The sequence below is a fragment of the Maniola jurtina genome, chromosome 18, assembly GCF_905333055.1.
Source record: "Maniola jurtina chromosome 18, ilManJurt1.1, whole genome shotgun sequence".
In the NCBI taxonomy this organism is placed as follows: domain Eukaryota; kingdom Metazoa; phylum Arthropoda; class Insecta; order Lepidoptera; family Nymphalidae; genus Maniola; species Maniola jurtina.
In genome coordinates, this window is record NC_060046.1 from 7,811,715 (window position 1) to 7,836,667 (window position 24,953).

A 24,953-nucleotide genomic window follows, 5' to 3' on the forward strand; every position below is an offset into this window, starting at 1 on the left:
TGGACTAAAATAATTTGGGCTCCTGTATACAGTTTTCTCCAAAAACGTTGTAATTTCCCCAAAATAATCGATTTTCAGGATGCAGATGGGTTTAAGGGTATGGGATTCGTGATCAAAAAGATCTTGGTGCACTCTGAGCCAACGCGTGTGCGCGGCGGCGAGGCGCACTACAACATGGTGCGCGAGAAGTGGGACGTACGCAACCTACTCGAGGTCAGTGATCCCGGTGCACCACGCGCGTGCGCGTCGCACCACAACATGGTGTGTGAGAATCATTGTGCATTGTGCCTTTCAGGCAGGCATGGCCTGCCCACTGCCACTTTAGCTTGCTAATAGTTTGGGTTATATCAGTAACATTGGTTCTCTTGTGGATCTCCTCATTTAGGATCTTATCTCTCAGGGAAACTCCTAACATAGCCCTCTCCATACTTCGCTGAGTAACTTCGAATTTGTGGACAAGGCCGTTTGTCAGAGGCGATGGCTATTGGAGCCGGGAAGTCCTTGACCTCGTATAAGCAAGCGTAGTATGGGACGCCCTCCAGCACGATGGACCGACGATATTAAGCGACGGAAAGTGTGGAAGGCTGAGGACCGGGTATGGTGGCGCTATTTAGGGAAGGATTGTATCCAACAGTGGATGTTCACGGTCTAATTATGATGATGATGAATACCTTCCAGAGTTTCGCGTGTCATAGGCCAAGACTAATCTAATAACACTTTTATATACATATATTGAGTTAGGTATAAAATGAAGTCTGACCGAGTTTGTTTTGTCTTGTAAACACTTAGGTGTTCAGTCGTGAGTACTCACACAAGGACTTCTGCCTGGCGCACCTGTTTACGGACCTCAAGTTCGAAGGCGGCATCCTCGGTCTCGCGTACGTCGGTTCGCCGCGTCGGAACTCCGTAGGCGGGATTTGCACCCCCGGTACGTGCTGTGACTACTGCCTCAACTATCGTCTTGCTATACTATACTACATGTTGAGGTGCTTTTGAAATTGACGCGTCCTTTTACGCGTCTGTTTTTTTTTTACAAACGTTGCAAAAAAGATGGCACTACCATCAACAAGGGCTGCCTACACGATCAGTATTTATCACGATTATTATATGGTCATAAATACTAAATGCTGATCGTAATTAAATAAAAGATTTTAGTTGATTAACTGATATATTTAAAGTTCAAGTAAGCAATTTTAGCAATTTATTTCTACACAATATTTTTGTATTGATATAGGTATTGCATGATTCCAGAGCTTTTAATTAGATAGCTTTTTAAAATAATTTATTTACTTATTATTTTACACGAAAATGTTTTAGTTTTGTTTTCGTTGTTTTCAGCTGTTTCGGTGCAAAATGTGAGTGTTTATTTTATGTTGTTTTCGTTCGCTTTGCACGTTAGCTGCATTCACCATACTCACGTTCAGTTCATATTATTTATTTTGTATCGTCCCTTGCATGAACATCGTAAAATAGATTCAGTAGGTTTAAAAAAAATAAAAATCTCATTCTCATTTTACCACACTTGTAAATGTTACTTTATTCATTCATATCTAATTAAGACGTGTTGTCTTAGTATTCTGTTTCATTGAAGTTTGTCTTGGGTTTTAATATAATAATTTTAACAAATAAAGGTTTCCTTTAACACAACTTAACTTTAAGGCAAGCTGAAACTACAAGAGGTTTTCTTAGTATTATTTTCTTAACTTAAACTCTTTGTACGCCTTGGACGTATCGAATATTTTGTGAACGGAAAATTGATCCTTATTTTCCCGAATGTTATACACAGAGCATACAAGGTACAATATGCTTAATTTGCTATAATCCACTAAAGCACAAATCTGTACCGAACAACGTGCAGCATGCGCTACCTACCGCCCGTCCTTCCACTGCGAATCATGCAGAAAAAGTAAGCCAGCAAGCAAGGAAGGAAGACATATCAAGCACCATGGGCACTCAACAACCATACAAATTAAAAACCATACAAACCAAAAAAAAAACACACTCAATGTAAATTTAACATCGACACCTGAGCATCCTTAGGATATGTGCCCTTACGATGCACAATTGCAAAGTGACGATTGTGTCAAATGTACCTACTGTCTAATGCAATGTAAGCATGAGCATTGTACACTCAGATTTGTCCGTTTTATGGGATGGCAAGTTAAGCATAATGTCCCTTGTATATCATGAAGTTCCGTAAAGTGACGCGTGCTTCTATCCAATATACCCAGAGTACTTTAAGAACGGATACACCTTGTACCTGAACTCCGGTCTATCGTCTTCGCGCAACCACTACGGGCAGCGCGTGATCACGCGCGAGGCGGACCTGGTGACGGCGCACGAGTTCGGCCACAACTGGGGCTCAGAGCACGACCCCGACGTGGCTGAGTGCTCGCCCGCCGCCAGCCACGGCGGCTCCTACCTTATGTACACCTACAGCGTCAGCGGCTACGACGTCAACAATAAGGTGAGCTTGGGAATTACTTAAAATACTTAGTTATTTATAGCGCAAGGCTGCAAAGTTACTTAGATTCAAACGAAAAGAGCAAGCTGAGGGTATTAAGATTGAATTAACCACGAACGAAGTAAGTAGTTCAATAGAAAGTTCAAAAATACTCGTCGAATCTTATAGCTGGTTCAAAAATAGAATCCTGAGCGAAGCTAGGGATTCAAAAGCAGGGGATGCAAATAATTTTGCAGAGGTGCAAAACACAATTTTCCATTTCATTATAGTAAGGAAAATGCTTGAAGCAAGAAAAACAAATTCAAGTTTTATCGTTTCATTTTTTTTTAAGTTACTGAATAGCCATTTGCAGTTTTTTAATTCTGCAGTTCTGTCAAATTGCTACTTACATAGTAAAGTTAAACTGTGTAATTAATTTATACCGTGGTTTAATAATAATATCACTGAGTATGTTTTTTGTATTGTATCCAGCTGTTACTGTTTATTATGTATGTAAAGCCTGAAATAATAATTCTTACTATGCTATCTGTCTTTTCACATTCACTGAGCATGTTCGGTTGCAGCGTTTCTCGCCGTGCAGCCTGCGCTCGATCCGCAAAGTGCTGCAGGCCAAGTCGGGGCGCTGCTTCTCCGAGCCCGAGGAGAGCTTTTGTGGCAACCTGCGCGTCGAGGGCGGGGAGGAGTGCGACGCCGGCTTACTGGGTGACACTTTGTTTTTAACCCCCGACCCAAAAAGAGGGGTGTTATAAGTTTGACATGTGCGTCTGTGTATCTGTCTGTGGCATCGTAGCTCCGAAACTAATGAACCAATTTTAATTTAGTTTTTTTTTTGTTTGAAAGGTGGCTTGATTGAGAGTGTTCTTAGCTATATTCCAAGAAAATCGGTTCAGCCGTTTGAAAGTTATCAGCTCTTTTCTAGTTAAGTAACCTTCACTTGTCGGGGGGTGTTATAAATTTTTAATTTACACTTGTTATTAAAACTGATTAAACAACACTAGTTTTTTTTGTGAGCTGAATGTGCCATATCATCAGAAAATCTAGCACCAAAGTTTGACATCAGCTACATTACGATGATCGCAGTCACCTATGATCGACCGACACTATAGTCTATAGAATGCAGTGTAGACGTTGCAACAAGAACGTCTAAACTTCTGTGTAGCAATATGTTCACAAAAGTTAATTTCTGTTCAGGTACGGAGGATAACGATATGTGCTGCGATAAAAATTGTAAGCTCCGGAAAAATCAAGGGGCTGTTTGCAGGTACTTTGATCCGATTGTCATAATGAATTGATTTATGTAATATTTAGAATGGAAATCCGACAGCTGGCCTCAGTTGTAAGTGCTCTGATCGACAGGAAGGATGTTTTTATAGGTTATCACAGTTTAGGATGATGTTGGGACAAGATTGATAGTCCGCACGTCCCTAAAACAATGGCGTGAGTCCACGTCTGGGTAAGGTCAGAAATCCGCGACCTCGCATTCGCTGGCGAAAACGTAGAAGAGATAAATATCTGCACACTACTTTTATATTGCGTGAGACTAGTCAGGTTAACTGACGAACCAACTGCATAGATACCCGACGAAGGCGTCACACCTCCCTTTTTATTACCAAACTGATTGATCGCGCCTGCGTTATTTGCGTAGGTTCAAGCTCAGAGTTCGTTTTCCTAATGCCAACCGCACTGTAGCGATGGGTGGTGGTTTTATGCGTGGTGTGTTGTGTGCAGTGACAAGAACTCTCCGTGCTGTGCGGGCTGCGTGTTCGCGGCGCCGGGCGTGGTGTGTCGTGAGGCCGCGCACTCGGCCTGCGAGGGCGAGGCCACATGCAACGGTGCCTCCGCCGACTGTCCCAAGGTTGGTAGTGTGTTGTGTGCAGCGACAAGAACTTGTGATGTGTAATCATTCGCTATGCACACACACACACAGTTGGATGCTCGGGTCTGCCTGCCCCGTGCCCGATCTGGTGGTTTTGAGTACGGGCTGCGGGCAGGCATCGGGCAGGCTAATCTGTTCTCACCACACACCAGCAATTCTGTCCGCCAAACGTAATTGTCAGGCAGATCTGTCGGGCAGATCCGTGGACGTATGCTTAGCTATTAATTATTATTGTTGTCTGTCCGTGTCGCAGGCGCCGGCCATCGCGGACGAGCACGAGTGCGCGGAGCGCGGGCGCTGCCGCAACGGCTCGTGCGTGCCCTACTGCGAGACGCAAGGCCTGCACAGCTGCATGTGCGATATCGGTATGACTACTCGGTACAATAATACTGCAACAGTGTGTCGTCTGTATATCCGACAATCTTTAATCGGCTTTACTGCTGAACTTATCTAAATATATATTACAATAATTGTACAAGTAAACTCTTCAGGAAGATTCCTTGAGCAGACTAAGAAACATTAATAGTATCATGCGCAAATTTGCGTCTGATACTTTTCATCAAATGCGGGGTGGTGAGCACTTGCAGACCATGTAGGTCCAATCTGCTAATTAGTATTATTAGCAGCAACTTAGCGAACAGAGATCTGAGGTTCGCATGAGAACGTTTTCAACCAATCAATTATCTGTATACTAAATGCGACTTTGGACTCGCGGACCAAGTTGCGGGCAATAGTTAGATATAAATAATTTAGTGATAATTAATGTAAACGCGAATATTTCTATTTCGTAGTTGCGGATGCCTGCAAACGTTGTTGTCGTAAAAGTTTAAACAAGACATGCTTCCCAGTGGCACACAACGACATCTTGCCTGATGGCACGCCCTGCATTCAAGGCTTTTGTAATAAGGTGAGTTATTAATTCGCTTTGTTGGTCGCGTCGTAACTGAAACGTCCAGGTGCTCTGATTTTCTATCATTTTATTTGTATTTTATGATGTTTTTGACATCTTTTCATACAGAAACTATCTTTGACGTAACAAATTGCGGTTTAATATACGGTATAAGTGTCATAGAAGGCGCTGTCTTGAGAACATCAAAACATTTATTTCGTCTTTAGTAGAATCTAAAGTGGTGAACAACAGGCTAGGTTTCGTCATTTACAGGGGAGAATGTGTAAGAAAGACCCAACTTAATGAACAGTTTACGGTTTCGATTACAACTACTGAGAGCTAATGATTTCCCATAAAAACCTTTGATTAAATTTTTTTTTTTTAATATTCAGGGTGTTTGTGAGAAAACTATCCAAGATGTAGTGGAGCGTTTCTGGGACATAATCGAGGACATCAATATCAATAACGTGCTGGGCTTCCTGCGCGACAACATTGTTGGCGTTGTCGTGCTCGGGACCGCCTTTGTGTGGATACCTGCCAGTTGTGTAGTGAGTAGTAGTGACCTTCTAACCATGAATTTGAACTGACGAAACATTTGCATACAAACATGTGGAAACTACGTGCACTTCCCATTTTAGCTTTGCAATCTGTTGAGCTGTCTGGTTCAATGGGCCACATAGTGCGAAAACCTATAGACGTTGGGGTCCGGGGCGCCGGAAAGGGCAGCGCTGGAAGACCCCCCACTAGGTGGACAGTCGACATCAAACGAGTTACAGGGAGTCGCTGGATTCAGGCGGCGCAAGACCGTGGCGTGTGGAAATCTTTACAAGAGAACCTATGCCCAGCAGTTGAAGTGGACACTTTCCGTACGAGGTCGCGATTCCAGCACCATAGGGTTGGGATACCAACGTCTAGCGGTTATTTGAACTATGTTATTTGTTCACTTCCACTTCAGCTTCGCAACCCGTTGAGCTATGTGGTTACTCTGCAGCATGCATTTTGTAAAGTGGTGATAATAAAAAAACCGGCTGAGTTTGTTGTGGGCTTTTCTCAGACTTGGGCCCTCGTAGTTTTAAGTTTACGTAATTAATTTATCACCACTATATTATCATCTTTCAAATCTAACAAATCGGACAAACAAAAGGTACAACAGTACAGCTATTTTGAATAAATGATTTTGACTTTGACATGCAAACCCCAAACTCACTACATGCATTTGTTTGTTAGATAAGCTACGTGGACCGGCGGCGCCAGCGGCAGCAGCAGAAGTACGCGGAGTGGGAGCGGCAGCGCGACACCTTCGTGCATCCCTCGTCGCCGCGCAAGATCATATACACAAGGTCACTATTAAGGTCTAGTCGTAGTTAGGCGGTTAAAGTTACGTTTCACGGACCTTTAAAGTTTATAATATCTTTGAATTCAATTCAATTTTCTTTTTGGCCGTAACTTACAGTGATACAATTTGCTTGTTTCAGATTGCCAAAACTAAAGCCTCCTGGAATGAAAACTGTTATTCAAGGAACTAGTCAAATATAAGTTTGAATTAGTATTAGTATTTTCATAAGTAATTGTCGAATATTAAGTTAAATTGTCAAAAATTTATGAAATAAAATTTAAGTTACATTATATTTTGTGCTTTTCCTTATTATTCTCTAAAATCTAGGTAGGTAGTTAGGTACCTTACTTGTCAAAATTAATTCATTGAATGTTTAGTACATTGTTTAGTGGAGCTAACTGAAGTGGTGCTCTTGAATCATATAAATACTGCAACCCACCTTAGAAATAAGAGTTTCATTAAAGCACGCACAGAATGAACAACTCTTTTATTTGGGCCTCCAACATTACAGTGCTAACATGAGAAGGAGGATTTTTAATCTATCACGTTGCGATAATCTATATAACTAGTTGCAGTTGGCGGAAATTAATTTGACAGGGCATACTAGCTATGTCCACGTGAAAGACGCAATGAATTTATTCAGACTATTTCCATTCCAAAGGATTGAGATCAGAGATGGAAAGATAGTCTACAACTGAAGTAGCCTCAACGTGCATTCCACGCGAAATGCATGAAGTAATGACAGTTCACTTGCAACACTTACTTGAAGCAATTACTTTAATCGCCAATTCGCTATCCCACTTCGACTAACCAATTAGAGACCCGTGGGGTGCGATCTCGCTCTCGCTAAGCAAAAATAGGCAGGTTTTGCTTTAAGTAGGTATTACGAGTAAGCGATCCAGCCGGGCGGTTCAGAACACTTGATTCGATAAGTAACCGTACAATAAGATCATTTTTATAACTTACCGATTCGAGTCTCCTGAACCTGAATCGACCGGTAGGTATATATTGTAGGCTCATAGTTACAGTAGAACTTAGTTTAGCCATAGACAGTAGAATGCGTCTATGATTTTGGCCATTATTATATTTGATAAAGTACCAAACCACAAACCCATCGTCTACATTGATACTAAAAGACTTGGTACTTCGTAGTCTTGAGTTATCAAGTCTCAAGTTTGCCTACTTGAATTACTATTATTTAATTTCACTGAGACAGCTCGTGAGGTAGGGTTAATGTTATCTGTATGGGTATTGAGTAGGGCGCAGGTTGCGTTGAGGGTGATAGTGACGTTGATAGCCTTGATTTTTACGTCAATTGCCACCCTTCCGCAACCTGTGCCCTACCTGTCTTACGAGCTGTGTCCGTGAAAACACAAATGAATACATATTTGATATAAAAAGGGATTTCTAGTCAATAAAACCATAACTTTTAATTAATATTGTTTTATTTCTTGAATAAATAATACATAATATATGCTTATATCATATACTAGTGACGAATTATATAATTTAATAACACTTTATTAATTACGTGCACTTTAAAATACATTAAATTGTAATTCTGGGATGTAACTGGGAAGTGGTTGAATATTATTTAGCGAGAGAATTTATAAAAGCTGCAGTTGAATGCGACGGGCTTAGTTGATCACGATAGGGGTTAGTTGATCACGATGGGCCTTAGTTGAGCGCAGTGGAGGTGAGTAGCGCCACGCCGCGCTCGTAGAACGCGTGCGGTTCCTGCCCGGCCGCGATGGGCAGGCGTACGGTGAACAGTAGTTCGGAACGCGCGCTGTTGAGGTACACGGGCAGTGTCAAAGTCTGACCCGCGCTCGCCGGTTCCGCGCCTCTGTAAATAATATTCAAGAGTTTATTGTTATGTGAAAGTAAATAATCCACAGAAACAGAACTTACCAAGGCTTCTAAATGAATTTTGATATATATAAAACTACATAATTTTTATATGTTTAGTAAATAAAATGACCCTTCTTCAAAAGGTTATAAATTAATAATACGTGTTATTGTGTCGTGAAAAGGTATCGAAAAAAGACTGAATCTCATCAAATCTGATCAAATTAATTAAGCTAATAACAAATAAGATACAAATACTACTGCATTACCTTATCACGACAATATTATATTTAAATAAAAAAGAAGTTTAACCTTATCCAAGTGAGCACGGTCAAAGGCAGATCCACCATGATGGTGTTGGTGAGCAGCAAGCGGTTGCCCTTGACGGTGGCGCCCTGCAGCTTGAGCCCCGTCACCGAGAACGACCACTCCGTCTGAGAGTTCTCTGCCGGCGTGCCGGGGTCCGGAATCGTCACCTATTATAATAACATTATACTAGTTAAGTCATCTCACCACATCTGCCGACCTATTACTATAAAAGCGCCTAACCACTTTTATAGTAATAGTTTATGGCAATAGTATATAAAGTAATAGTAATAGCAAGTTTGCAAAAAGTAATTTTATAATAAATAATTATTACCGCTAAAACGACCAAAGTTTTTATTAATTTCGTACGAAAACTTAAAACTAAAACATAAACATTGATAGGACATTTTAAGTTCCTTTATTAAAAAGTAAAAACGTTAGTTTCTGAGGATTCTCAGGTTTTTTGGCGATCTCTCTCTGAAATAGGTCTGCAGATATCAGTCTTTTTGGAAGTGCTCTCCTCAAAAATTATCTACTGGATTTTAAGTTGATACTTCATCAATAGAATGTATGTACCTATACTTAAAGATATTTTTCAGCAATTAGATACAAGTAAGGATAAGTTGATAAATGGTAAAAAATGAAATAAAGTTCAAGGGAATTTATTTGAAACTGATTTATTTACCTGCAGGTTCAGTTCCTCGAGTGACCAGGAGTTGGCCTGCGCCACGCACTGCCGCGTCGCGGTGATGTAGGCCTCCGGGTTCAGCAGCCCACCAAGCCACACGGGGATACTCTGCAAATGAACAACCTACATTAAATTAGGGTTCCGTACGTTGCTTTCGTTCCGTATGTTGCTTTCGTTCCGTACGACTGGCTGGAGCGAACATTTGGTATATTTTGGTATATATTATGTATGCTATAACAACAAATAATAAAAAATTTCAAAACACTTTTTTCACATTTAATTATCATGGCGGCCATGATAATTAAATGTGAAAAAAAGTGTTTTTTCTTGTACGCTGGTACGGAACTCTTCGTGTGCGATTCCGACTCGCACTTGACCGTTTGTTTAATGTGACGGCCTGTGTACCTGCAGCCGCTTGGCGCCCTGGTCGGCGACGGTGCGCGACACGTGCGCCAGTTGGCCGACGCGGCGCGCGAAGTCGTCCACCCACTGCTGCACCGTGCAGCCGCGCGCCACGGCGTAGCGCCGCCAGCCCGCCGGCAGCATGCCGCGCACCAGCGCGCCCACCATCGAGCGCGTCTCGTTCGTCTGCTTCATCGACCCCTGCCGAAACATGCCATTCATTTATTGACATGTAATTGTTCTGTGTAGTTGTCTCATTCATATAAAGTGTTATATAGAGGAATATGCAGCGCCCAGGCAAGTCGACAAGACTTAACCTTGTTAAGAACCTATGTAAATATCTTTTAGAGTTATATGGATAAAATAAAAATAAATAAACACACACTTGAAATAAAATGTTCTAGGGGAAAAGAGAATTATTCTAGACGGCCACAAAATTGCCGCTATAGTTTGTTCAGGAGACGAGTTATACAGGCCGCTCTCTCTTGCACAATATAGAAGTAAAGGAGACGCAATATTATCTACTATGATTGCGTAATGGATGTGACCCTTCTTTAAAAATGGAAGGCTGCATTAAGGATGTTAAACCATACATTTGATAGATATCCATTGCTAAATTATTATTTTTAGTCTATATTTTTCTTAGCTTTGATAACTGATATGATAAATAATTATATCGATAATAACGAATCGCAAGGCAGCCCGTGGTACTCCTATTCATGCAAGCGTAGACAACTTACGAGCACAAAGCTCGAGGATTGCGGTAACTGTTTGACGCCTGAACTGTTCGGTTAACATACGCAGTCTGGCACTTCAGTGGGACGAAGAAGCCTGAAGACGTGGCAAAGCTGGCGAACTGACCTGGCAGATAGCGATGACGTTGCGCAGGTCGTGCAGCACCTGCTGCAGCAGCGAGGCGCCGGCCGCCACCTCGCGCTCGAAGAAACGATACAGCGGGTCCTTGATGTTCTCCACCGTGCGACGTAGGGTCTACAGACAAAGATGGATAAGTTAAAAACTACATAAGTGCGAGTCACACTCGCCCACCGAAGGCGGAACTTGGAAAGAAACATACTAATAGTTAAATTAATTTGTCCTCGCTGATTTCTAATACACTGGAGATTGGACTTATCATTCCGGAAAATCAAGAGCCCACAGAATTTTTAAAAAAGTTAATCATGTTACGTTATTCACGTAACGTTACGATGTAACGTTAGTCACGTTAATCATCATTAATCATACTTAGATTGTGGTTAAAAACAAATTATGAAGATTTAGCGAATCGTTTGAATTTATTTATTAGAAAAATAAAAACAACAGTAAAATATGAGTTTTATATGAATTGTCTTGATTTTGATAATGGCTCAAAGGACCACAGGACTAAGCTAATAAACCGTTTGAGAATATGTAATAATTGCGAGGAGACACTTACCGGTAGTTCCTGCGGTAGCAGCTGCAACCAACTGGTAGCGGTTTGGTGCAACGTCTTCATCCAGGCTGGTCTTCCGTCGCCTACCACTACAATAGAATCTGAACCAAGAGAATATATTATTATTTAAGCTTGTGGCTGTCTCCACTCCAGAAACTTGATAGATCTTCCAGATCCAAACAATTTATGTTCAGTCGCGGTTATTATACAAATGACGAATTTCTAAATGACAAAGTTGTATGGAAACGGTCAGCTTTGCATTCAGCAGCACACAAGCTAATGCAATAGTTACATGGCTCATGTAATATTTAGTTAAAAAAAAATAGCTATTAAACTATTGAGTTTCTTGCCGACTCTTCTCAGTAGAATCTAATTTCCGAAATGGTTATGACATATCGTAATACGAAAGAAATAAATTCACTTCATCGCATTAGATATTGCGACAGGTCTTCAACTTCCCGCCATAGATCTTCAATCACGGTGACGAAGTTACGGAACGGGATTAATAGGCATCGGATAGAAGTTTTGATCTTAAGTTTGTGAAGTTTTATTTGGATGGCAGTATAAAAAAAATCATAGCAAAGGTCTTACTGGGATCATGGTCTTGACTCGCGGCATTGTACGCCAGTTCCTCTTCATCCTCAAGCTGTTGCATCTTCAGGAGCTTAGATACCAGATCGCTGCCTTGGGTTGTTAGGAGAACCTGTGATTTTAAATACAGCACTTAAAATATTTCTAAAATCTTACTCAGGCTGACATAATGCAAGCCTGGGGCTAGGCCCTTAGATATTTCAAAGTTTGGTTATTCACTTTTAACACGGTTTCATTGGTAGTTCGGGGCAAGAACGTCCTATGCGCCGTTGCTTACGCGTTTTTGGGAGAAGTGACTTGCTTGATTACCTTAAAGAATTTGAGCTAGTAAGATGTAACATTACCTTTTCAGCATTATTGGGCAGTCCCAACCAGGACGGAGTCTGTCTGTCGGAAAGCTCTTCGATCCACTTGAGGAAGTGGTCACGTCTGTTGCCGTCTGGCATCGTGATGTGGCGCTGGTTTCCAGATGCCTTCAACAATTTAAAACTTTTTAATTGCTGTTGAACAAAATGTTCTCTTAGAAACACCATTAAATATTTTGTGTTGCTATGTAAAAGTTACATCCAATTTGCTTAAATCTTAAAGAAAATTTTAAAAAATGTACTGTTTCAATTATCGTGAGTGATATTTATTATAAAAATAAATATATGACGGATAAACTTGTTTTTTTTTTTGTTTGTTGTTGGAGTATCCCCAAATAGTTTTGAACAGTCTGGTGTCCTTTTTCAATGGGTAGATTTGGCGGTGCGTCGCAAGCAGAGGCCTATTGAAAAAGGACCCCGGATATGTTTTAAAGGAATCGACCATAATCTGATAATTTGGACGTGATACATATTAAAAAAAAAAACTTTTCTACTTAAAAACTCTCAGGTTCAACACAAATCTAGAAGTTAAATGCGTTTATTGAATTTCAGGCTGCAACGCTATGCAAGCTGAATTGTACTTATTTATTAGATCGTAACAAGAGTCACTATTTATGAAAACATTTTTGCAAGGAGCTTTTTCAGTACCTGGAAGGTACTCTTACTCTTCTGTGGTATGAGTAAAAAGAAATGTTACAACGAACTCACCCCGTCCACGTTAGCTACAAGAGCGAAGTCAGCCTCGAAAGACCTCGGAGTGAAGAGCTTGCACAGGAAGGAGTGCAGCAAGCGCTGGTCGAACAAGTTGTCGATCTTGCCTCCGTAGATGCACTGAGACAGCAGCGTCACCAGCGCCTCCCACGGGACCTTCTCTGGAGGCAAGTTGGTACGACCCTGGGAAAAATTAATATGATTTTACTAGGGTTCCGTAACTCAAAAGGAAAAAAGGATTATAGGATCACTTTTTTGTCTGTCTGTCTATCTCTCCATCTGTCAGTCTGTCGTGTCTGTCAAGAAAATCTATAGGGTACTTACTGTTGACCTAGAATTATGAAATTTTAATAAAAACATAAATATAAATCTGTTTTAGAATGTACAAGATATTCTAAAACATTTTTTTATTTATTCTTATGAATTTTAATTTTATTATTGCAATGAATACAGAGGTACAAGTTTCTTACCATGGCAGTGGCATCGATCCATGTATCGAGCGTGTCGCAAGCCACACGTAAATCACTCTCGTTGAACTCGTAATACTTGGCCCAGCCTAACGGTACGTAGCGTAAGCGTTCTTGCACGATTCCTGCAGAATAGAATATTAATTTGTCGTTTATATAAAAAAAATATAACTAAAATCCATACTATCCATACTAATATTATAAATGCGGAAGTGTTTATCTCTCTGCTAGATTTTCCAGCTAACTGATTGACGTGCATAGACTTCTTTTTGTCCCGATTTAAAATCAAAGAGTTCTTATGGGTTTTACAAAAAAAATATCTAAATTTACTTGAACAAAGTAGTGGGCATCATCTATTTGGTACAGATACGGCTTGTATCCCGGAGATGGATATAGGCCAAGAAAATCAGTTTCCTCGGGATTAAAAAAAATCTAAATCCATCTAGTAAAACGAAATTCTAATATGAATATCAAAAGTGCGTGTATAAGCTAGATCTTACCATGGAACCACGCCAGTAGGAAGTAAAGTCTAGCGCGTTCAGATGGCTGTTTCATCATTCGAGCTGCTGGCACCTGATTAGAAAAGTAAAGTTTAGAATCAAATCTTACACCTAAATGGGTGTAAAATTTTAACAAGATAACAGAAATTGGTCGTTTATCAAATACATGAGTTTGGAATAACGATATCTGACTGTTATATTTAATAGATTTACGACAACTTTAAAGGCAGCCTCCGATTGTGTAAGAAAAACGTATATTTATCGTAGTTGTAACCGGTAGTTAAATTCTGCTCCTTGATTGGCTGTGAAAAAATGTGAACAGCGAATTTAACCAACGATCCACGATCCTGGATCGCCGATATAAGATGGATCATCCGGTGCCTATAGACCGACTTGTTCGGAGTATTGGATACTCACGGTAGCGAAGGTTCTTAGCAGATTGGCGCGGATACCAGGAGGAGGCTCGAAGACAAGAACGCGGCCGGCGCGCAGCAAGTTGACGGGCAGCTTGGGGCTGATCTCCGTGGTGAGGAAGAGGCGGAAGTTGGGGTGCGGCTGCAGCGAGTGCAGCTTCTTCTCCAGCTGTACCAGCCACACTGGCGCCAGGTGGACGTTCTTCAGCATCACCCATCTGATTACATATTTCTAGGTTACTTCTATTTCATACGTCGATAATACGCCATCGTCGATTATGTCTTACGCCGAAAAGACGTCAGAAAATTCGACGTCAACAAAGTAAAAGTGAGTTTACAACCGTGTATCGTAGATTTCAAGGAAACTACTTTTGGATTAGATTACTCTATTTGATTCGCATTTTATTGTAGACCCTTAGAATAGGAGTCTATAAAGACTAGAAGAGGCCCATAGATAGACATTTTAGGAAAGTGCGCTCCAACCTAGAATATCCCAACTTACTCTTACTTAGATTAAGTTGAAATGGACATGAAGCTTACATAATGCAATGTTTTTTTGAGTGCGACAATTGGGGAAGTTATAGCGCGTCATCCCTCAGTTGATGCAACGCCTCCATTTAAATTACGCGTTACCCCTTTTGCGCAAGCAGTGTATAATACGGCAACCATATTTTTCTTTGGAAGACGAAAAATGTGTATTCATCACGTCTTAAATATTCGGTAAAAATTTTAAATAATTTTGTAAAATGGTACCTACAGTCAGTTGGGTGATAGATAAAATAATGGTTGTACAGCAACTTAATTGGATTTGAGTATTACTTGTACGTACCTTCCAGTTTTACAAGCTGTATTGATGGCGCGTTCCGCCTGGTTAAATCCTTCTGCAGATCCGATAGCGATACTCGAAAGTGGCTTGTTCAGCTCGGTTGCCATGTCATCCACGCGACCTTTAGAAGACAATCGTTTATTTTTCTTCTATTCACATTTAAAACAGTAAAGACCACACAGCATGTTGGAGCAGCACTGCGTAGTAAAGCAAAGAAGTATAATATCATACAGAAAATATTATATTTCTTGAATTCAAACATGGTGTGCGGCAACGCGGGACCAGTTTCTTTATTTAATTTTCCATGATTATGCCTATGTCACTTTACAGATCTTTAAATATACCCATGCAAAAAATCACGTCGATCCTTTGCTCCCTTGCAAAGTGATTGAAGGACAAGCCAACCAAAAAATCAACAACCAAACATACATTCGCATTTATACAAAAATGGGTAGTGATGCGGAAGAACCTGGGAAGCCACCGCATTATTATCCCAAGAGAACTCCTACCATTATAGGATTACTGGAAAAGGGTCACGACCCTCAGTAATTATTATGAGGAATAACGACTATAGAGAGAGTGATACAATGGAACAAAATAATAATATTGTTACCGCTAGCGTCATATCCGGGCACGGAGCACAGCAGCGCCGGCGTGGTGGCGTTCAGTTGAGTCTCCGTGATACTGGACAGATCCAGCTCCGTCTCCGCCTTGGCCATGAAGCCGGGCCCCAGCACTGAGGCGACGAGCTGAGTCGCCGCTGCTATCACGCGATCGGGCCTGAAGGCCTGTACAAAACATTTAAATACTTGTGATGCAGTCTTTTAACCTGATTTGATGGCCAAAATGCTTATTTTGAACAAAGCTTTACCTATTCACATCCGTCTTACTTTGAACATAATATTTAAAATAGATATTAAGTAAATGGTTCCACACATTGAACTACTTTTCTAATTTATTTCTGACGTGTCTTATCTTCTGGCTACTTATACTATAACCAGCATAGTACAAAATCTCATTCAAATTTTAGAATCTAAAATGACTGGATGAGTGAATTTCTATGCTAAATATTCATCTTGAAAAATCTTTCCCAACTGATAGACTTGTCAGAAGGGCCTTTAAAGGAGGCCTACATGAAATAATTGATTTTGACTATGCCCTCAGAGGCACTGCCACAACACACCAGTAAGGGTTAGAGCGACACACCAATATAGCGAAACGAAGTTAGTTTTCGAGCACCCGTTGTGTGTATTGCTGATTCTTCTCACGAAGAAAGGCATTCCAAGGCAGTGGTAGGTTCATTAGATTAGACTATTGAAAACTACTTGTTGAAAAGGATCTAGTACTAGTATACATACCTGTATAAGTAGCAGACGGTGCATAGCGAGCGTGTGCGGTTTAGGCGGTGCGGATGGTTCGCCGTCCCAGAGCGTTGGCACGCACTGTTCGGGCGCCGCCTGCGCCAGCCACGCTGACAACTCGGGCAGCGACGCCGCTTTATCCAGCAAGCGACGGAACGAAGTCAGCCTGACAATTTATTAAAGTAGAATATTCCAGCACACTTGAATCTATAGTATGAATAGTATGTAGTAATAGAAAATATTTGTTAATAATTAATTATATAGTCATGACTTGCAATGCGGTTTGGCATTTGCTTGCTGTTAGCATTGTAAGAATATGTTAAAAATAAAATAATATAAATAAAATGAGATTAAAGAGAAGGCACTGACAAGAATAACCTATAAGCCGTTTACACAATACAATATACATACAAAACTGGCCTAAGTATTGGTTGATCAACTTTCTGTGGTCAGCCAGTACGATAACTGTAATGTTTGCGGTCTTCCATATTTTTTTCTTTTAAAAATTTGGAAGAATTTCATTCGATCCAGTATTTTAATATACGGAGTGTGTTGATATCGTAATAAATAAACAGACAAACTGATCCAGTTAATAGATAGAAATATTCAAAATAACATACCGGGAGCTCAATCTAGCAGCGGCTTCATGCTGTTGGTTCGTCAGAGACTCGAGTGTCGGCGTGGACGCCACATGACCCTCGCGTCCACGTAGGAATACTCCAAACTGCTGGTCCAGAGTGTCTTCGGCACCGGTGCCCTTTAGCTGGATACGGCACAGCAGCAATGCGAACGTTAGCCTATCCGTGTGGAGCATACCGCGTGCTACGCGCTCGTATACCGCCTGAAAAGAAAAACAACGTACCTTTCGTAGACGATCTCAGTTAAAAGAGAAATCGCTATCTTTTCGACAAATAACCTTCTTCCTTGTCGTCGAGCCAGCTCTACCAAATGGCTGGCTTAGTAATATGATCGCTTTTCAGTGATAGTCTTTAACTTTTCTAATTGCTTTGTAGTTTTTTATTGATGTACAATAAAGGATATTTCATTAATTGATTCAAATCAAACCACACTAGGCAACCCAAGAAAGTATTAATTTCATACATTCTTAAGATTTATTTACAAAAAATAATGAAATTTGAGGATTTGATGAAAAGCTACTAATTTATTTGTCAAATATTGCTGGTCGCTCATCGTACTGTACGAACCCCGTACGAGTGAAAAGTTATGTGCAGCCGCTCCCCTAACATGATCTAATTTTAGAAACCTATACTTAATAAAACAAAATATCCAGTATATGGTTTTACTGGCTTAATCTAATATCAATCTAATCAATAAATTTTTACTTAAATAAAGCAGTAACTTGTAACACTAGAGTGGAAATCAGCTTACGGTGAACAGCTCTTCAGTGATGGTCATCAGCCTAGCGGTGTAGTCGGTGACGCCGTTCAGGCCGGGGCACACGAGGACCGTGCTGAAGATGTCGAGGAACATCTTGAGAGAGTACTGGTACAGGAAGTGCACTTGGTGAAGAGCTTCCATTGTGAAATAGATGCTACTGCATGCCTGGAAACAAAATCATTTTCATTATAATTGCATTATTGATAAAAATCTTAATAAATTATATTACAACCTTCATCATCGTATTACAAAAAATTCAGGCACGGTTATAACTGACGTTACGACTGACGACTCTTTCGTTGTTTGGGAATGGGTTTAAAATCTATATGAACCGCACCTAGTCTTTTTATAATAAGACCATTAGAATTTTAGTTCACTTTCATAATTAAGCTATTGAGGCATCACTTTTGGGACATACTGTTAATAGGAGGTTGGGACACTGCCCATGTTTCTGTGATCTGTTTCTGTTGTATTTAAATATAAATAAATATAAAAAATATTTCACGAGATACGCGATACCGCGATCTCGATATCTAAAATTATCCAGGAACTACAAGATGGTTGTGGTATCGTATTATTGAAAAACTCACTCGGATGTTCTTGAAACCCTACGACACCACAATGACGATACGTTATTGATAGTGTAACCCCTCATTTACATTAAACAATTAAACTTACTTGGGATAAGGGCAGGTATTGTTGACTGACGGTTTCGATTTCACCAATGACTTTGTCTGTCTCTTCGACCTGTTAAAATAAAAAAAACTTAATATTATTTGAATAACAAATTATAGGTTAACATGTTCTTAGAGCATAAACGCACGAGCAACTTTTGTACCTGTAACAGTTTCATTCCCCACGTCTACATAAGTCAACATCGCAATCTAAAAAAATCTATCCGAATCCGAAACCTTACTAAAGTTCAATGTATAATCTTTCTTACCGGGTACTGTACGCATAGAGTAGACTTTAATCAAAGTTCCTGAGGTAAGCTGGAACAAATTTCTATTAGAGATAAACTTTATCTACTTCATCAACTTTGTAATGTTATTTACAAGAATAAATAAACAAAAATTAACATCAGGGAGGTTCGTTGGAAGGAAAAATCGTGGTTTGGATTCAAGTGAGGTAACTGTACACTTGCAAAAGTCACCCGTGCGCCCGAACCCTAATGTGATGAGGACTTTATATACCTTCAAACCAATATCATCTGCCTCTTTCTTAAGGGTTTCGAGTGTCGCAATGACTGAATCATCATCAAGTATTTTGCCCTTTGCGTCATTAAGTGCTTGAAGCAGGGATTTCTCTAGCTGGCGAAGACGGAGATGGAACTCACCTAAAATGTTATGACATTTACATTACAAATCAAAGTCTTCAATACATCAGTACATTAAGATGAGTGTGACTTAAGTAAGCCATTATTGCAGTGTGAGTTATCACCCAAGTAGCGACGGCGCTAAATGCCCTGCCTTAATGGACAATATTTGCTTTTGGTATACTATTTACTACGAGTAGCTCGTGTAAAATCCGCGTCTTATCCATGACTTAAGTAGTTTTATCTGGATTTGTCCAATTACTACATTTACCCTCTCTATACTAAATATTTCACAGACAAAATACATTTTTTTCAGGTTTAATCAGAATATATTATACCTTGTAGTTTAAGTAGGTCGGAGCGTTTAGTGTCAATATCAGGCCTTTCAGCCTTCAAAACTCGATGTAAGCACTGCGATTGGAGTGAAGAGCGTGTTACAGTGAAATTAACGAAAGTTACTCGAGAACACATATCCGGAGGGAATTCAACAGTTGGGTCCCTGAAATCATGATGACTATAAATAGCACGAATCACCGATAAATAAAAACTTTTTTGATGTTGATATATTAAGTTGAAGATGGCCAAATAAATCTTTGCTTTTGCATAAGTTTGACTTTTGACAGCTTCTATCGATTGCAAAATCAGCCCTAAAATGTAGGTATAACTTTTATTATGTCGTCTTAGAGTGAAAACCTCGGGAATGCATTTTTGCTCAAATTTATTTTATTGCGTTTCTAGGAAGAAAACCTCGCAACGCACATCCTGATCTGACTAATTTGTTCATGCGATACTCGTAACGCCATCTATGACATTATGAGAAACTCGTAAATACTCGCTTATGTTAGTTACAGCACGCAGTTTTTTCTTCCTCCTGAAAAGTTACTTCTTTTACACTTACGAGGTTTTCACTCTAAGCCGTCGATTATAGGCAAATACTTTTATATTTCTAACAGTTCTAGTTGACAAACCTAGTGCTCAAGAAGATCACGAATGAGGGGCTGAGATCGATGTCCTGGTCACCAAGTGTGATGAGAACACGTCCGCCAGTACGACGTAACTCTCTATTCAGTACGGGGTTCAAGATTGGGTCGTAGTTCTCAACGTCCTGTAAAAACAACAATAGTTACGAGTTTTTTTTAGCATTATAGGCTTTCTTTTGACCATGATGTAACCTAAGGTGGAGCACGCATGCCTAAGTGCCTGTATACAATATTATTAATATTAGTGCCTTCTATTGAAAGCTGGAATAGCGTTCCATATCCATATTTTAGCAGTGTGTTTTAAAAACGAGGAAGTGAATCGCTTCGTAAGAGTCCACGGAAATTTGACAAAGGGGTGCAGACTGTTGATTTTTACGATGTCTCGTTGTCCAATAGCAGAATGGCGAGGAATGAACTAGATCGAATAGTTCCTTAGGGCACTCTCCAAAATATATCCTGTAGAATACCAACAGACAGGCAACCTTGGGCCGATATTCCAAACTCTATAAATATCATTTTTCAAATCACTTGGACATGGGAATACTACTAACCTGCACCAGTAAAGGATTACCAAAACGTAGAGCTGATTCCAAATTCTTTCGGAACGAGTCGTCAAGGAAGGAAGTCTTGGTAATCTTTCTCTCCTTAAACTCACGCATTATGAATTCGGTGGCTTGGCCTGACGGGTCAATGATAAGCGGGTAGCGGTTGAATCTCTGTAGAGGAAACAAATGTACGCTAGAAAACTTCTTATTTATAAACGGGGACAATTGCATTTTTACTGGAGAATTTATCAAGCGAATTTAATTTTCTCCAACTTTCAAAAAAAAAAAATCTTCAAGGTTCTTAAAGATTTTCAAGTTTAAATTTTAAACAAGTGGCTTAAAAGTGATTTTATAATTTACAAGTCAGTCATTGCTGGCTCAAGTAAGGAATCGACGATCTTTCGATTCGAAGGTCGATTTAGACTAAACGAGGGAATGCTTGCTCTACCCTTATTTTGTCAAATTCTCTATTCATCCAAAGAGAATTAATTACACATAGTGGAGGCTGAACGAGCATTTTCTCGTTTGGTCTTGATCCACCTTTATTCAACGACGTGAAAACGAATAGTCACTGAATGAGAATGGAATTACAGATAGGCAATAATATAAAGAAAGAAGCATTAATTAACTGTACACAGCATACCTTAAGCATGATAGCGTTCTCCACGCACAATTCGTCGGTTGGTAGGGCATTGGCTTGCCAACGGAGGCGCTCGTCAGGGTTACTGAGGTATTCAGTGCGAGCTATGTCAGCGCGGAACTTGATATTGGCTGCCGCCAAATGGGTTGTCCAAGTCGAGAACAGGTTTTGACGATACTGTGAAAATAATAACCAAATAGAGAGAAAAAAAGTTTTAAGACCTCAACTTGATTGACAAATCTATTAATATTGCTAACTTTTTCTGAAAAGAATATAATGAAAAGGATGGATGGAAATACATTTGAACTTGTCAATTTGGTTTAGTTTGCATACCAGTCTCATAAATTTTTCACGATATATCTGATTTACACTTTGTCTAGTAGCAATTGCCGGTTGATAAATGTAAGCATGAAGTTATTAATAAAATCATTGTGTAAGCCGATATTTGTGTAAACGATATTATTTTAAATTAATAATAATAAATTTAATATAAATACTTACATGCTGATCAAAGTATCCACCATAAGCTATGAAAGCGGCAGAAAGTAGGACGTCTCCGACTATGGTACTCATTTGCGAGCGGAATGCCTCTGAACTGGCTTCCCAACGTTCACGTTCAATCACCAAACTCTTCAGCAGCGCTATAGATCTATCCACCTAAAAATATTTACGAGGGTTAAATATTTTCAGTGCCGTATGGAACCTCATGAGTCCGTATGGAACCTCATGAATCCGTATGGAACCTCATGAGTCCGTATGGAACCTCATGAATCCGTATGGAACCTCATGAGTCCGTATGGAACCTTATGAGTCCGTATGGAATCTCATGAGTCTGTACGGAACCTCATGAGTCTGTATGGAATCTCAAGAATCCGTATGTAACCTCATGAGTCTGTATGGAACCTCATGAGTAACGCCAGAACGCAGATTGCCGTATGTTTCTAGCAGACCAATCAGATTATATTAATAGATGAAATAAAAAAAGATCACCTCTTCCAATAATCGATCATCTGATTGATCTGCTAAACACATCTCCGGTTTGGTGAACACCAGGTCTCAACATGTTTTTAAGTACCTTAGCTTGCACATTCTCCAGGTCGGTCTTGATAGCTTGAGCCTGACTAATAAGCTGCGCATATTCCTCTTTGTATGAAGCAATAGACTTTTCCAATTGCGCTATCAGATCGCGCACTTCATTTCCAGCTTTAACGTTGCTTTGCGCCTGGTCTTCCAAAGCCTGGAGTTCATTACGCAGCGGCTCCACGCGTTTTAACATATCTGCGTATTCAATCTGAAAATATTATCCAATGTGTTAATGTCGTGTAATCATGATAAATGTGTAAATTTAAAAAAAAATATTAAAAAATTTATAACACCCCCGACAGGTGAAGGTCACAGTAACTAGAAAAGAGCTGATAACTTTCAAACGGCTGAACTGATTTTCTTGGATTTTAGCTAAGAACACTCTCGATCAAGTCACCTTTCAAACAAAAAAAAAAAAACGAAATTAAAATTGGTTCATTCGTTTAGGAGCTACGATGCCACAGACAGATACACAGATACACACGTCAAACTTATAAAACCCCTCTTTTTGGGTCGGGGGTTAAAAATTGGGCTCTCTACAGATAAAATTATAGTTAAAGTTACCTGAGCAATAGCCCATTTGACCATAGGACCACAGGCCATACTAGCCCTGTTCACTTTCTCGAAGTTGTAATCCGGGTTACTAAGGTAACGGGTCTTCATCTTTTCGCGGACGTCGTCACTGACACATAAAACAGTGGTTAATATTTGTAACGTTTGCCCTCACCAATGATACATTCAAGTGCTTTATGTGAAACCAATGTACCAAACCATGTCAGAATGAATAAAATTTTGACCTTTTTGATTCATGCACATTCGTTTTCCATCAACCTCTTTATATCCTTCAGCCTGGATGATATGAAATGGACATCACTTACCCACACAGCAAACAAAAAAGAAAAACTATGCCTCTTAGTACTGTTGAAAAATATTATAGATAGCAAACAAACGAAAATAAAAATGACGTAAAACAAAAAGAAAAGCAAGTCACTTCACTGCCGTTAGTGATTTTCAATAGCTCATTTGGAGACCACTTACGGACGGACATTATTTATTGGCAAATACATTCATGCAACTCGAAGATGTGTTTTATTCTGTACCTGCACAATCTGAAATATGAGAATGGGTGTCTAATTTCTCTCAAATATTTGCCAATTCGTAAACTATTCATATCCAGGAGCTCTCCTCACTCATTTAGGACATAATTTCAACAAAGGCAAATATTGGTGTATGATGTACGAGATTTCGTGTGTAGAAAGTATGTATAATGAAACTGATGGGTCCCCTACAACGATCTCCATAACCGCATCCACCCACAACAAACAAAATCATGCCAAAACGAGATGCATAACGAATCGTCTTAAAATATTATAATCATATATTATTTAGACATAACAAGGCTAGAATATAATTTTCTATCTAGTGCTGTGAGTTTAGTTTCTACTTGGTCCATTAATTATTTCAGAAAAGTTGTTGTGTATAGGATTGGTTGATAAGTACGCTTTTATAAATCTTCTACAGGTTTGAAAATTCGTTGTGCAGTACATATACAAATGCAGACATTCACCATGCAAAAGCAAGCCTGAAGCGTCTAATATTTAATGCCTTAAAATATAAACCACATGTTATTTCGAAAAGTAAATATATAGATACCACTCATCATATTATTCATAATTTATAAGTTACGCAATCACAATTAACTAGATAAATTTACTAAGGTGCCTACAAATTTGTTCGTTTTTTGACGATTGTTATTGTCGTTCTACATGCTGTGTCTTGACGATCAATAAAATCTGTTCTTCATCAATAAAACTTCTTGCAGATTTGGTCGATTGATTTATCGGTCTTTACTATCACATGTTGATGATCGATAAACATCTAGGTTAATATCAAGCAAAGGTAGACAACACTGGTTGATTAATTGATCGACAAAATCGATCAATAGCGGCGATTGAAAAATTGAGCTAATCTGTAAGCACCTTGAGATATTTAAAAGAAAATTATGTCCATAAATCATACATTTCGCAGAGATACGAAATCAACGACTTGTAATAGTATTTTTTTTTAATGAGATATGATTTAAGATGAGTGATATCTTAGACACTGCACCATCACCACGGTGTGGGTATAGGAAGGGGTATCGGGGTGTCGGTGGGAGGCTCGAGGCGCGGGTGCTCACGTGATGTCCTCGGTGCTGAAGTTGGACACGATGCTGTTGATGAAGTTCTCGCGCATGATGACGGCGCGGATGGCCTTCCAGTCGGTCGCGTTCTCGCCAAGCAGCAGGCAGATGGACTCGAGCGCCACCTTGACGATGGCGGGCGGGTTGCCCATGGAGCGCACCTCCACCAGGTGCTGCTTCTTAATGGATTTGACCGCTGTGAGCCGCCAGCCACCCGCCAAGCGAGAGCGACAGAGTACGAAAGAGAGAAACAAAAAAGGCCTTTTAGCTGAGGTGCCACATGCGGCTGGCGTTATCGTCCGGCGGCCGCGCGACGCGCAGCGGGTTAGTCACATTAC

At 40.0% G+C, this 24,953-nt stretch overlaps 2 protein-coding genes across 9 annotated transcripts in view; one reads left to right on the plus strand and one right to left on the minus strand.

Moving 5' to 3' along the window:
- LOC123874356 (ADAM 17-like protease) overlaps window positions 1-24,953 on the plus strand; it is a 47,611-nt gene that overhangs the window by 11,286 nt on the left and 11,372 nt on the right. Inside the window, exons 7-20 of one of the 2 annotated variants that reach the window (XM_045919638.1) lie at window positions 79-213; window positions 790-928; window positions 2,232-2,467; window positions 3,028-3,166; window positions 3,656-3,725; window positions 4,193-4,319; window positions 4,594-4,705; window positions 5,132-5,247; window positions 5,622-5,777; window positions 6,457-6,569; window positions 6,705-6,781; window positions 8,634-8,642; window positions 11,421-11,426; window positions 12,120-12,132. In XM_045919638.1, coding sequence (XP_045775594.1) covers window positions 79-213; window positions 790-928; window positions 2,232-2,467; window positions 3,028-3,166; window positions 3,656-3,725; window positions 4,193-4,319; window positions 4,594-4,705; window positions 5,132-5,247; window positions 5,622-5,777; window positions 6,457-6,569; window positions 6,705-6,765 — 1,404 coding nt within the window. In that variant the 3' untranslated portion in view covers window positions 6,766-6,781; window positions 8,634-8,642; window positions 11,421-11,426; window positions 12,120-12,132. Of the gene's footprint in view, window positions 1-78; window positions 214-789; window positions 929-2,231; window positions 2,468-3,027; window positions 3,167-3,655; window positions 3,726-4,192; window positions 4,320-4,593; window positions 4,706-5,131; window positions 5,248-5,621; window positions 5,778-6,456; window positions 6,570-6,704; window positions 6,782-8,633; window positions 8,643-11,420; window positions 11,427-12,119; window positions 12,133-24,106; window positions 24,120-24,953 lie in introns of those variants that run through there. The other variant, XM_045919637.1, reaches the window with a different exon arrangement.
- The window catches only part of LOC123874353 (dynein heavy chain, cytoplasmic), a 55,681-nt gene continuing 38,741 nt past the window's right edge, over window positions 8,014-24,953 (minus strand). For 4 of the 7 annotated variants that reach the window (XM_045919633.1, XM_045919628.1, XM_045919631.1 and 1 more), the window contains 27 exons: window positions 24,613-24,811; window positions 22,998-23,115; window positions 22,426-22,641; window positions 21,852-22,007; window positions 21,354-21,527; window positions 20,717-20,881; window positions 20,154-20,290; window positions 19,524-19,684; window positions 19,064-19,206; window positions 18,549-18,617; window positions 17,862-18,035; window positions 17,093-17,313; window positions 16,470-16,638; window positions 15,725-15,899; window positions 15,115-15,232; window positions 14,290-14,503; window positions 13,873-13,945; window positions 13,376-13,497; window positions 12,903-13,088; window positions 12,174-12,302; window positions 11,830-11,941; window positions 11,242-11,339; window positions 10,671-10,799; window positions 9,813-10,010; window positions 9,405-9,515; window positions 8,726-8,889; window positions 8,014-8,411 (listed from right to left, as the gene is read on the minus strand). In XM_045919633.1, coding sequence (XP_045775589.1) covers window positions 8,243-8,411; window positions 8,726-8,889; window positions 9,405-9,515; window positions 9,813-10,010; window positions 10,671-10,799; window positions 11,242-11,339; window positions 11,830-11,941; window positions 12,174-12,302; window positions 12,903-13,088; window positions 13,376-13,497; window positions 13,873-13,945; window positions 14,290-14,503; window positions 15,115-15,232; window positions 15,725-15,899; window positions 16,470-16,638; window positions 17,093-17,313; window positions 17,862-18,035; window positions 18,549-18,617; window positions 19,064-19,206; window positions 19,524-19,684; window positions 20,154-20,290; window positions 20,717-20,881; window positions 21,354-21,527; window positions 21,852-22,007; window positions 22,426-22,641; window positions 22,998-23,115; window positions 24,613-24,811 — 4,100 coding nt within the window. In that variant the 3' untranslated portion in view covers window positions 8,014-8,242. The remainder of the gene's footprint in view (window positions 8,412-8,725; window positions 8,890-9,404; window positions 9,516-9,812; window positions 10,011-10,670; window positions 10,800-11,241; window positions 11,340-11,829; window positions 11,942-12,173; window positions 12,303-12,902; window positions 13,089-13,375; window positions 13,498-13,872; window positions 13,946-14,289; window positions 14,504-15,114; window positions 15,233-15,724; window positions 15,900-16,469; window positions 16,639-17,092; window positions 17,314-17,861; window positions 18,036-18,548; window positions 18,618-19,063; window positions 19,207-19,523; window positions 19,685-20,153; window positions 20,291-20,716; window positions 20,882-21,353; window positions 21,528-21,851; window positions 22,008-22,425; window positions 22,642-22,997; window positions 23,116-24,612; window positions 24,812-24,953) is intronic. The other 3 variants (XM_045919634.1, XM_045919632.1, XM_045919627.1) reach the window with 1 other exon arrangement.